The sequence below is a fragment of the Netta rufina genome (genome assembly GCF_964035555.1).
Source record: "Netta rufina genome assembly, chromosome: 3".
Classification (NCBI taxonomy): Eukaryota; Metazoa; Chordata; class Aves; order Anseriformes; family Anatidae; genus Netta; species Netta rufina.
This window is the reverse complement of record NC_140125.1, coordinates 63,856,870-63,868,510: the sequence shown is the minus strand read 5'-3', so window position 1 is coordinate 63,868,510 and position 11,641 is coordinate 63,856,870. Positions and strand designations below refer to the sequence as shown.

The 11,641-nt window shown below is 40.2% G+C and overlaps 1 protein-coding gene across 4 annotated transcripts in view; it reads left to right on the top strand.

The window, feature by feature from the left end:
• Positions 1-471: 471 nt before the first annotated feature.
• The window catches only part of MDN1 (midasin AAA ATPase 1), a gene marked incomplete at its 5' end in the record, with an annotated part of 93,858 nt that continues 82,688 nt past the window's right edge, over positions 472-11,641 (top strand). For all 4 annotated transcript variants that reach the window (XM_084284878.1, XM_084284876.1, XM_084284877.1 and 1 more), the window contains 7 exons: positions 472-570; positions 4,185-4,411; positions 5,031-5,255; positions 6,357-6,464; positions 6,551-6,746; positions 8,581-8,790; positions 10,064-10,195. In XM_084284878.1, coding sequence (XP_084141004.1) covers positions 472-570; positions 4,185-4,411; positions 5,031-5,255; positions 6,357-6,464; positions 6,551-6,746; positions 8,581-8,790; positions 10,064-10,195 — 1,197 coding nt within the window. The remainder of the gene's footprint in view (positions 571-4,184; positions 4,412-5,030; positions 5,256-6,356; positions 6,465-6,550; positions 6,747-8,580; positions 8,791-10,063; positions 10,196-11,641) is intronic.

Genomic DNA, 11,641 nt, shown 5'->3' with positions numbered 1-11,641 from the left:
CGCTCCGCAGGCCGGGCGCTGAGGGGCGGGGAGGGAGGGGTGGGGGGGGGGGGCAGCCAACGGCGGCGGCCGACGTCACGCGGCCCGCCCCCAGCCCCGAGCGCTTGGCGCCAAAGCGGGGCCTAGCGGAGTGGGTGGGTAGATGGTGGTGGGGGGAGCGCCTACGTTTCCCAGCGTGCAACGCGCTGCCGGGATCGCTGATTACAGGCGGCGGCGCGGCGCGGGGCATGCTGGGAGGTGTAGTTCGGAGCGCGGCGGTGGGCGGGGCTGCCCCCGCTCCCTCCCTCCGTTTCCCGGCACGTGACGGCGCGGCCGGGTGACGCCAGCGGGCAGCGGAAGCGCGCGCGGCTCCGCGCCGCACGTGGCTGCCGCCGGGTGCCGGCGGTTGGGCGCGAGCCCCCCCCGTGCCGTTACCGTTACCGTTAGTTACCGTTACCGTTAGTTACCGTTACCCCCCCCCACAACAAGAAGATGGCGGCGCTGCGGCTCCCCCTGGCCCAGCCCCTGCAGCTGCTGGCGGCCAGGAGCGACCGGAGCGGCGCTGAGCTCGGCGGGTTCCTGGCCAAGCCGGTGAGCGCCGCCGTGACCCCCCCGCGCCCCCGCTTCCCTCCTTGTTGCCCTCGTTTTCCCCCTCGCGACCCCTTTCTCACCCCCCTTTTTTCCCCCCATCCCGTCCCCGCCGCCATTTCGCGGCAGCGGCTCTCCCAGCCCGGCAGCCCCAGGAGGAGGAATTTGGGGAGGGGGTAGGGGTTTCGTGGGTGGAAGGGGGGGAGCTGCTGAGGGTTTGGACCTTTTTGGCCACGGTGTTTGAAGGCTGAAAAGCGAAGTTACCGTATTTTTCCGGAATATTGACGTTTTCACCCCAAACCGCCGTCTCTCGGTACCAGCTGGGGAAAACTTTTCATGCTGCTAATCCATCAGCAGACAGGTGGCTTTTCCCTTTTTCCCCAAAATCACGGGATCGGAGTAGCATTGACTCAAACATTTCTTCATGCCTGTATTTGAGAGCTTGTGCTGGGTGTGAACGGGGCCGTGCCCTCCGGCAGCAGCTGGCAGGGAGGCGCTTGGGGTTTAAATGTCTCCACAGCTGGAAACTGGTGCAGGCTGATTACCTGCAGAGCTTCCAGAACAGCAACGTATTCATTTGGAAACCAACATGCTCTTTCCAAGCTTTGAAGCTACATATTTAGTTGTACAACAGTCTTGTTTTGCTGCTAAACAGCTAGAGGCTCCGGTTATTTTTACCTCATTTTCCCACCAGTTGCTTTGTACGTAACTTAGCTCCAAATTTCCAGCATGTGTGTTTTCTCTTAACTGTGTTTTCCTGTCTTTTTTACTCAATATTCTACAACTTGCTCCTAATAGAACTTGCCCACAACCAAATTAAGGAATAATCCTCTGAGATTTGTGCTAAGATGCTCTTTGTGTGATGGAAGAGTATCCTATAGTATGTAGCAGAAATAGAGCCTTTTACTTAGGATATTAACGTGCCACTAACTCTGCAAAGGTGCAGCAAATTTCTGTGTTCTTAATGAGGAAAATGGGACAAAAAGTTATATAGAACAGCCTTCGTTTGCTGGCTTTCTGTCTTGGGATAATTTAAGCAAACTGTCTAAGCAGAAGGATTTGTATGCTGCAGTTTTTCAGAAATAGAACTGCAATTTCTGTAAATACCAGTGGTTTATTCACACATATTGAAACCGCTCAAGTAACTACGTATTGTGCTGCATCTCTTCAAAAGCTTGTAAGTAAACTTCCAAAAAAAAAAAAAAAAAAAGTCATACTGTTAATTCTTTTTACATGCGATCTGTTCCATTAGCACAGCTGCAGTAATGGTTCAGTATTTTACTGTGGCAGATATCCATATGCCAATATAAATTTCTGTACCTCCTAGAAAAACTGTTGGACTGTGCTTTTGGCTCTGTGTGGTACCAGAGATCTAACAGATTTTTTTTTTTTTAAAAAAAAAAAAAAAAAAAAAGAGGTGATGTAGCTGTCCTACATTTGCCCAGTTACTCACTGGTCGTCAGAAAAATGTCCTGGTGTCCTGACAGCTAAGGCAGCCTGGTCCTGTTTTTTCCTAAAATGTGGCTTCAGCTTTTTGTTTGAAAGTTTAAATAAGCTTTAAGATGTAACTCTTTTAAGATGTAGCTTTATAAGCAAGGCAAGGTACATTGCATTTGTCACAGAGTGTATTCTCATGTCCTGTTTCTAGTTTTTGAAGAGCTTTTTTTTTTTTTTTTTTTTCTGAGGCAATCTGCTAATAAGCACATTGATGATGCAAAAGCCTCGGAACATTTTTGCTGTCCTTGGCAATCTGTGCAACTGTGCTGACTGCGCAGTGCTGGAGGAGGTGTAGGAAGTTCTCTTTGGTTTTGCAGATGGCTGAAGTTATCACCACTTTCTCCTTGTGAGGCTGTATTCCACCTGCCTTTTCTCCCTCCCTCCCTTCCTTCCTTCTCTTGAGGCTTGTGGATTCAAGAGGAGTGCAGGTTCCAGTTTTCCTTTATCTTGCTGACCTGGAGAGCTGCCAAAATAAGTGGTCCAGCTCTGTTTTCTCTTGGTCTATATCCACATCTCTCTGTTGCTGCTCTTATCCTGGATCTAGAGAGCGTGCTAATGCGGAAAATCCCTTCAATTTTCCCTCCCAGTGGAAGACTTTGGGAGGGGGATTAGGTTGAATCCTCTTGCCAAATGGACTGCTAGACCTGATCTGAGGGAATGTGGCTTCTCTGTATTGCTTCTTTGGGTAATAAGACGTGACACGTGCATTTGTTGGGCATTTGGAGGGTCAGGCCTTTGCGATGCTTTCGTAAATCAGCTGCTTGGAACTGTGGGTGCAGGTCCTGGACTTGAACACTGACATTAAACACTTTCTAATCAGCTGTCCTTTCTTGCTCGCTAAAAGTTGTGTATTTCAGGAAATCACTGGTAGTTAAAATTCCTCTCTGACAGTATTACTCTCTTCCAAAAAGTTTTGATTTAAATTCTGACAGGCTGTGAAATCCAACAGACCGTCTCTTTATAGAATGAGAATTTTGCCACTGTGATCAGTTTTTTTATCAGTTTTACTTGTCCTAAGGGTGCTGTACAGAATGATTAAAAATTGCTTGCTCTCCCAAAATTCCTAATGGATTCTGTGCCCGGTAGTCATGTAATTACAGAATGTTTCTGAATCAGACTGGCTCATTTACGTTTATTTACTGTTTTACTGTGATTTGTTCCTTTTATTTCGATGTGGGAAGCTCTGGTTAATAAATTAAGCACCCTGTTGTGTGCTGAATGAAGGATTGTTTCTTTTCAAATTCAGGAGTAGATGCAAAAGAACTTGAACAAGTGCATACATGCTCTAAAAGATGTCAGTGGTGGTATAACCTTTGAAAAATGGTGTGAAGGACCTCTGGTAACAAGGAAACCATCCTTGCATAGCTGCAGGTTTCACACAGATAGTAAAAGTCTGGGTAAGGCAGAAATTGACAGCACATTTAGCTAAAATGTCACCACCTGAATTGTAGAATGTTTCTGTAGGAGTTTGGTAAGTGACTATTTTGTTTGGAAAGCTACCTTGCCTGGTTGCATTTACTGCTGTTTGCCAGGAAACACAAAAACATCTTGATGGGATGAGCACTTGCTTGGTCAGTGAGGAAGGGGAAAGTGGAGGGTCAAAGTTAGGAGCAAAACATGTAGTTCAGATCTTTAATCCTTATTTTTCACAAATCAGAATTACTTGCACTGAACGTCATGGGAGTGGAACGGTGCTTACATAATAACATGAGGTCAAAGACCAAAGACAAGAGCATAAAGGTACAAAAAATACAGAAAAGTAAGAAGAATGGGGAAAAAAAATCTCGACTTCAAAACTGTAAATACATGCATCTTGTCATTATTCACCATAATTGCATCTGATATGGAAGTAACAGCTCCCCTTTTTTGACAACGTGAATTTATAATTCTTTGTAATTCCTATGTATTGACATTCTTCATATCATATGTTCTGTTTCCCTTGTTTCTTAAACTATGGAGAGCTGTATCAAGTAAGTACTTGCACTGTGAATTTTGCCCCTTCTCTTTTTTTTGTTTTTCTGTAAGATTTGTTCCTGTAAAATTCACCGTGAATCCTGTATGAATAGTTAAAAGTCTAAATCATTCCATGTTTAACCTGTTCCTACCTTCCTTTCCTCTAGACTTGGACTCAGCATGACCGGCAATGCATCCTGGATACTTTAGCACAGTTATTACTGGATAAAGAATGTACTCTATTAATTGGCCGTCAGCTCCGACCAATCTTGTTGGATTTGCTGGAACGAAATGCAGAAGCCATTAAAGCTGGCAGCCAAATCAACCACGATCGGCATGAAAGGCTGTGTGTAGCCATGAGCAAGCTGGTGGCTGACCACCCGGATGTTTTGCCGTAAGTAGCGCAGAGCCGCCTTGCGCGGTGTTTGAATGTACGGGGTGTGTGAACGTCAGTGTTTGCTGGTGAGGAGGTGGTGTGACAGGGCTTTGGGCTGTCTCCCCCAGTAGCAAAGGTCTTTTCAATTGAAAGAATTACCTAGAAAGCACAAGTCTTAAACATAGCTTATTTAAACTGTTTGGTAATACCTAATGTTATTTTCATCATTATTCGATCAGAATGAGAGCAAAACAGAACAGCTGACTTGAAAACTGCCAACAATCAGAATGTCTGTATCTTATATTAGACGTGTAGGCCAGTAGAATGCAAAGTTGCCTGAGTGGAAATCAGTATTACTTTCTCAGTAAACAAGAGAAATCAAAAAAGATTTCACCAAAAAAACAGTTCTTGCTAATCAAATAATGATCTCTAATAAGGTAAAGTATCTGTTGACAGCTGATTGCTAAACTGGTCATCTTTCCTAGGCATGGACAAAGTTAAATACAAACCTCAGTTCAAGCTATACCATCAATCAGTGTTTCAGGACCTCTGAAATAAAACATCAGTGACTATTTTCTTTTGCTCTGGCTTAAATGTCCATATTCCATCTCTCTCTCTCTTTCTCTTTCATATGAAGATTTGCTTTAAGATATTTTAAGGACACATCACCAGTTTTCCAGAGGCTTTTCCTGGAGAGCTCAGATGCAAACACAGTCCGATACGGGCGCAGACGAATGAAGTTACGCGACCTCATGGAAGCAGCATATAGGTTTTTACAAAAGGAACAGTCAGTTTTCCGAGAATTATGGGACTGGAGCGTGTGTATCCCACTCCTAAGGAGTCATGACACTTTAGTCCGTTGGTAAGTTTAAAAAACCCAGATCATTTACAAGGAAAAGACATAACGGTATCTTGAATTGTACTGAAGTGTTTATGTGCAAAGAGAAAAGATCCAGACAAAACCAGAAAAATCTGTGACAATGGTATCTTTTTACAATTTGAATTATCCTTTAAAATAACTGCAGTTTACCAAAGTTGGATTCATGAGAGGTGGTGAATTTGGTGAAACATCACTTCAGCGCTGCTGGAAGAACAAAACATTGCATTAGTAACTCATTATTTTAAACTAAGATACTTAATTTAGGAAGGATAGAATGAAGATTGTCAAATATATCAGCCAGGATAATGTGAATTTAGATACTCTTAGAAAAAGAAATAGAATGACTAATATGGCTGGGAAGGATTTCCCTGGTATTCAGGTAATAATCTGAAGTGAATGAGCAGACTTGTAAATTTTGTCCTGAACCAATCTTCTGGGAATGCTCTACCACCCTGCCCCTCTTCCCTCTAACCCTCCCAAGCTCATTGAAAGCTTTGTTCTTGGAAGGTAAAAGCAGTGGTATAATAAATGAAAAGTGTATTTATGATTTCTATTAAATTTTCTCGTATTGCGAGACAGCTAGGCTCTATGAAGCCAAGACTTGGGATTTGTTTGCTTCTTTTGGCACCGAGTCTTGAGATCTGTGTATTAAGGTTATTTTAGAAATATCATGAAATAGCAAATAAGAAGAGAAAATGGCAGGAGAAAAATCATGCAAAGAAAACTTGGTTTTCACTGTCTTACACATTTACTTCCATTTGTTTGGGAAAGTGCTGTTTTTTTTTTTACTGTATTTCTGTTGAATGTTCAGTCATTCAAAGGAAAGCTAGCTAGTTGGTGTGTTAATAACAAGACAGTATGCCATGATATAATTGCTTTTATCTGGAAAAATATATCAGAAAGATCTTTTTAAAAAAAAAAATAAATAAAAATTAATACCACTAACTTTAAGCATACCAATTTCTGCAGAGAAAGTTTTCTGTGTGTTTTTCCCAAACTGGTGTTTTGATTTGCAAGTGACAGTTGTCAAACTAAAATTCTTAAGATTGTTTTGACATGTTTTGTTCCAAATAAAATTTTTAGGTATACTTCGAACTGTCTTGCTCTGGTTACATGCATGAATGATGAACATAAGTTGTCTTTCCTGAAGAAGATCTTCAATCCTGAGGAGCTGACGCATTTCAGGCTGAAGTAAGAACTCTTTAAATATTGAACACTACTTGTTTTTGTGGATTGTTTTCAGCTGAATTAATAAACATGGATATGGATTTTGACAGGCTACTAGAAGAGTCTCAAACGCAGAATGTGGAACAAGCCCTTGTTTTGGCCAATCCAGACTCCTCATTTTGGCAAAAGGAGAAAGAAGTGCAATATAAACAAGGACATGTTGTATCAGATGACCTGTCTGCAAATGTAGTAGCTGTATGTGGTATTGTGCTGCCTAGACTACAGCTTGTTTCAGAAGAGCAGCAGGTATGTAACCCAGAGTTAAGCCTGTACCTTTTTTTTTTTTTTTTTTTTTCAGGATTCGTAAATGCTATGAGCTGACTTTATCTTTATTCCTGCTTAAATGATACTGAGATGGGTGATTTGTATCTACTTTAATGTGTGTTGTTGTCTAGTGATGTATAATATAATATTGGCACTACGTACAAGTTGGAGTGGCAGCGGAATGAAGCAGTAAATATATAGTCCTGGTCATTTAATTTTGATCGTAACTGTTCTTGAAAACGTGCTATAAGAGAATAGTCAGTCTTGTATAGTGTCTCCATTCCAAGTTAGGGTGTTACTTCCACAACTGAGTAAAGCAAGGTTCTGACACGGTTTTTACACGTGTGAGGTAGTGTTTTGTGCTACAAGGGGATCTTATCAATAGCCTTTCTCCAAAGTTCACTTTTTAAAACACAGGAAAACGAGGCTGCTGCTTACTCTTCTAGAAGGCAGAAAAACAGGTGAAGAGGTAAGCAGGAACTTACTTTCTCCACTTCAGTGGAGTGAAGTGTAACACAGAATGTAGTGCCTTACAGTTTTAGCAAGTTGATCAAGTGCATAAATATGTTTCAGTAAGTAGCTTTTTTTAACCTCTTTTCTCTTGAGATGCTATTCATCTCAAACTGTTCAGGTTCTTCTTTGTAGCTGCAGTCAGTGTTCTTCACTGGTTCCCTCGCTTAGACAAACTTCTAGCTCTTAATTAGCCAGTGTATTGCTATCCATTTTTGCAACACATCTACAAATGAATGACAAAGATGGATGAAAACTACTAATATTGAGAATTTCTTGAGTAACAGAAGAATGAGAGCAGTTTCCTCCCAATTTTTCCATTTCCCGCCCCAGCTTTGGTAATTTAATTTTTTTTTAACCTATAGCATTGACAATATGGTTTGGAATTCACTGCAGCAAGGGAAACTGAGCTGTTTAGCGAGGTTTTTATTTGCATGGTAGTGTCACTGCTGCTGCAATTGCGCTGTCAAGAAAGATAGGTACTCTTTAAAAACTAGCATTGTTACAGGAGAAATATAGTTTCATGTATTTGAAATGAAGATCAAATTTAAAATACAAGAGATTGAATTTGGTTTCAGTACAGGATATATTTGGATTTCTTCTTTGTGCCTTTTGGCAAGAAAGCACAAGTTTTTGTGCCATATGCTGGTATTTTTCTCTCCTACAGTCACTAATATATTTGAGGCATGTCTGTCATATTGATAAATTACCGTTCAATGAAGTGTATTCATTGCAATGTGAATAAAGCAAAAATTCTACCAAACTTGTCTCCCCTGCCCTCTATATATTGAGTTTAATGATCTCAGTCTTTGGCCTGTGCAGAAAGAAGAAAATACAACATTAGAGTATTCATAAGTGCATCATTTCAGTCTAATTGCTGTTTGAATATTTTTCTCTGTGATTGAGATTCATTCTGACTTAATTTCATTTATATTGTGAATTGTATTTGACTGATGTGAATGCAATGATTGAGTAGTTACTGTGTCTGTACTGTCAATGTAGCGTGAACTCCCTTTGGGGACAAATTGTGCGTATACTATATTAAGTGTTTCACCTATAATAGGTTGTTGATAAAAATCTATTTTAATATCAGTCGTTAAATACGTTCTTTATAGTCCATAGCTCTAGCATTCTTTATTTTATTTGATGTGTGTTGACAGATCTGCAGGCCAAAATTTTCAAGTCATCTTACTCACTTTCCTAATTGTTCTGTGTTGTAAAACTGATATATATATATATAAATAAATAAATAAATAAAGGAATTCAGTGTAGTAACTCAAATTTTATGAATTTTATGTTTCAACAGGAAAGCACTAGCCATTTTGTTCTGGTTGAATCTGCCTGCACAAATCTTCAAAACCTTGCTATTGCTGTAGCATTTCAAAGTCCTGTTTTATTAGAAGGACCAATAGGATGTGGCAAAACTTCTTTAATTGAATATTTAGCAGCTGCTACAGGAAGAACAAAGCCTCCCCATATTTTAAAAGTCCAACTTGGGGATCAAACTGATAGTAAGGTAAGTGATGAAATGGTCCAATGATCAGACATGCTTACTTGAAGTATGGACTTGCTTTTCTAATAATATGAAATTTAACCCTTCCCTGAAGGATCTCACAACCCTCAATTCTTTGTAGTACTGCTCTGGCTATTGATAAGAATAATGAAGCTTAACTGGTTTTTCTTCAAGTGAATGATGTAAATTCTGCACGTAATTGTGCTGTATCTGATCCATTTTAAGATACATTTCCTCAGGGTTTCTCCTGTGTGCAAGAGCTCTGCTGATTTTGTATTTAAAAAAAAAAAAGCTTTACAAAAATTGATTTGAAAATGATGGAAGCTGCTGCCAAAGACTGTATGGACACTTTCATTTCCATGTTTAAATGGGTCATTGTCAGTTTAATCTGATCCCAGTTACTTTTTGGTGAAGATAAAATGAAGAAAGACCCTTTGAGGATGCTTGCAGTTATAGAATAGGGATCTAGATTTACCTGTAGAAATATCTTCACTTCTGGTGTTAGATTCACAGTCTTTTGGATTTGCATACTGAGCTTGTGAGTTTGAGTTTATTAATACTGTTTGTCTCAATTTATACTTAGTTTTCTGAGGTGGTTAACAGAAGTGCTCTCTGAAGGTTTTTATTAGCTATACAAAATCACCTCCTTTACCTGCATAGAGCAGCTTACTTCACTATTCAACAGCTATTCTCCACAAAAGTATCTTTTCATATACATGTACATGAGAGAGACAGTCATTTTAAGAAAAAGTGATAAAAGTTCAAGGTACAAAATGTGAAATAGTGAAACCATAAACTTAATTATTTACGGAATGCTGAAATGTGAAAGTTACCACTTCACAAAATGTAAAACTTGATTGGTTTTGTGTCTTTTGAAAAACTTCCTTGAGAACTCCTCTTATGTTAGCAGCTCAGTCAGAGATGGTTAAAATGCAAGATACAGTGCAGTGCAACTCCAGGCAGTTTAGCGTGTTGTGCTGTTGATTTTTGTTCATTAGTTATGGCAGTACAGCTCTGTAAATGCTATTCCAATGATATAGTTCGTTTCAGTTACTGTGCTTTGGTTAGGTTATATATTTGGAGGGGTGAAACTTAAAAATAAATAAACAAAATGCTGGGCACATATTACTGGGATTATCAGATAAACTGTTTAGTAATGTGCAGGCTATGTAAGTGTTTATGTGCCAACTTTGGTCATTTTCATGAGGTTTTTACTCTTGAGTTACGAAAGCATGCAATGAACAAGTCTCTCATTTGCTGATTGTTTCTGTCACAGACGCTGCTTGGAATGTATCGTTGTACAGATGTCCCAGGGGAGTTTGTATGGCAGCCTGGAACCTTGACGCAAGCTGTTACCAAAGGGCATTGGATACTTCTGGAGGATATTGATTATGCTCCTCTGGATGTGGTATGTAGGTTATTATTTGCTATAGAGTATTTGTCTTAAGAGCCATACTATACTAGCAATTTTTGGAGTCCAAGCACCGCGAGTTCTGCAGCAATGTGCTGAAAATACTACCCCTGTAACAGTGAGTTAAAAAGATTTAACCTGTCTTTGTTCAGAGACTGTTACACTGCATTTGTTGTTGTCATTGTTTTAGAGCAGTCATGACACTGGCTCTGATGCCAGACTTCAATATGAGGATTTGAAGTGACTCTGGTAATGAGCTATGTGTCTTTTAAATCGTGTTTCAATATTTGAAAACAAATGTGGCCACAGACACTGCAGAATACTAAGTTACTGTATTACAGCAGTGTTGATGATAAGATCTTCTAATGATTTTTTTTTGTCATTTAGAAAAAAAAATATTTCTTCTGTATTGGATATCAAAAATGTGTTGTTGTATTAAGTCGTTATATAGGTTATAGCTGGTTTCCTGTATTGAGCTCCAGAACTAGTACTAGTTAGATTTATTCCCCTTTGAAGTGATGGCTGCTGAAAGAACATCTCCGCCAAGAATGATGTCATAAAGATGTCTTGCTGTATAAGCCTGCTGGACATTCTGCAAAGAGTTTTCTTTCATATCTGTTTTGTAAAGCATCCTTTTCTGAGACCCACAAACCTTGACAGTTTGTTTATGGGATTCTACACTTCCAAAGTATAGGGAGTTTACAAGAAAGCCAAGAAACATTGCCTGTGTGTACTGGACAGTTTTTCATTGCCAGAGCGTTATGCAGTTGTTCGCTTCTGTGGACTCTGTTCGTTGCACTCATCATAAGCATGCCCCTAGTAGTATCCTGCATTCATCTCACCTTTCCTTCAGGTCTCCCCTGCAGGCATCCCATATTCTTTCTTCATATCCAAGTCTCCATGCTTGCCTTCCTCTGTGCCAAGGGAGTGTTGTGGACCTCCCTCCCTGTTCTCATTCCACCATTTTCACCATCCTTCTGCATGGAAGGATAGATTCTGTAAATCCATACCTAATTCTGCTAGGGTGTAGCAGGCTATATAATGAACAATGATAATGTTTTCAAATGAAGTCTTCTAGGTGGGTATTATCTTTGTTAAGGTAGAAGGAAAACAAACCTTCCATCTCTGCTGAGAACAACGTGGTAATTTGTTTGACAGCTCAAACACAATAGTGTTAGATTGGACTTACAACGTAAAGCCTCATTTCCATTTTCTTATTAAATCTGAATGTAGGAGAAAGTAGGGAAATGTTATACCTGCAACTTTCATTGCTGAGTAAAATTAACTGTGAGTCTACAATTCCTGTTAGTTTCACTTGAAAATATAGTCTGCAGGAACAGTAGTTGATGAAAATGTAGTGGTTCTCAGTGGGTGTGCTCTAGCATCATGAGCGTGGATGGGTAAGATGTTGGTTTCACACAGGCAAGAAGAGTTTTACGTTTT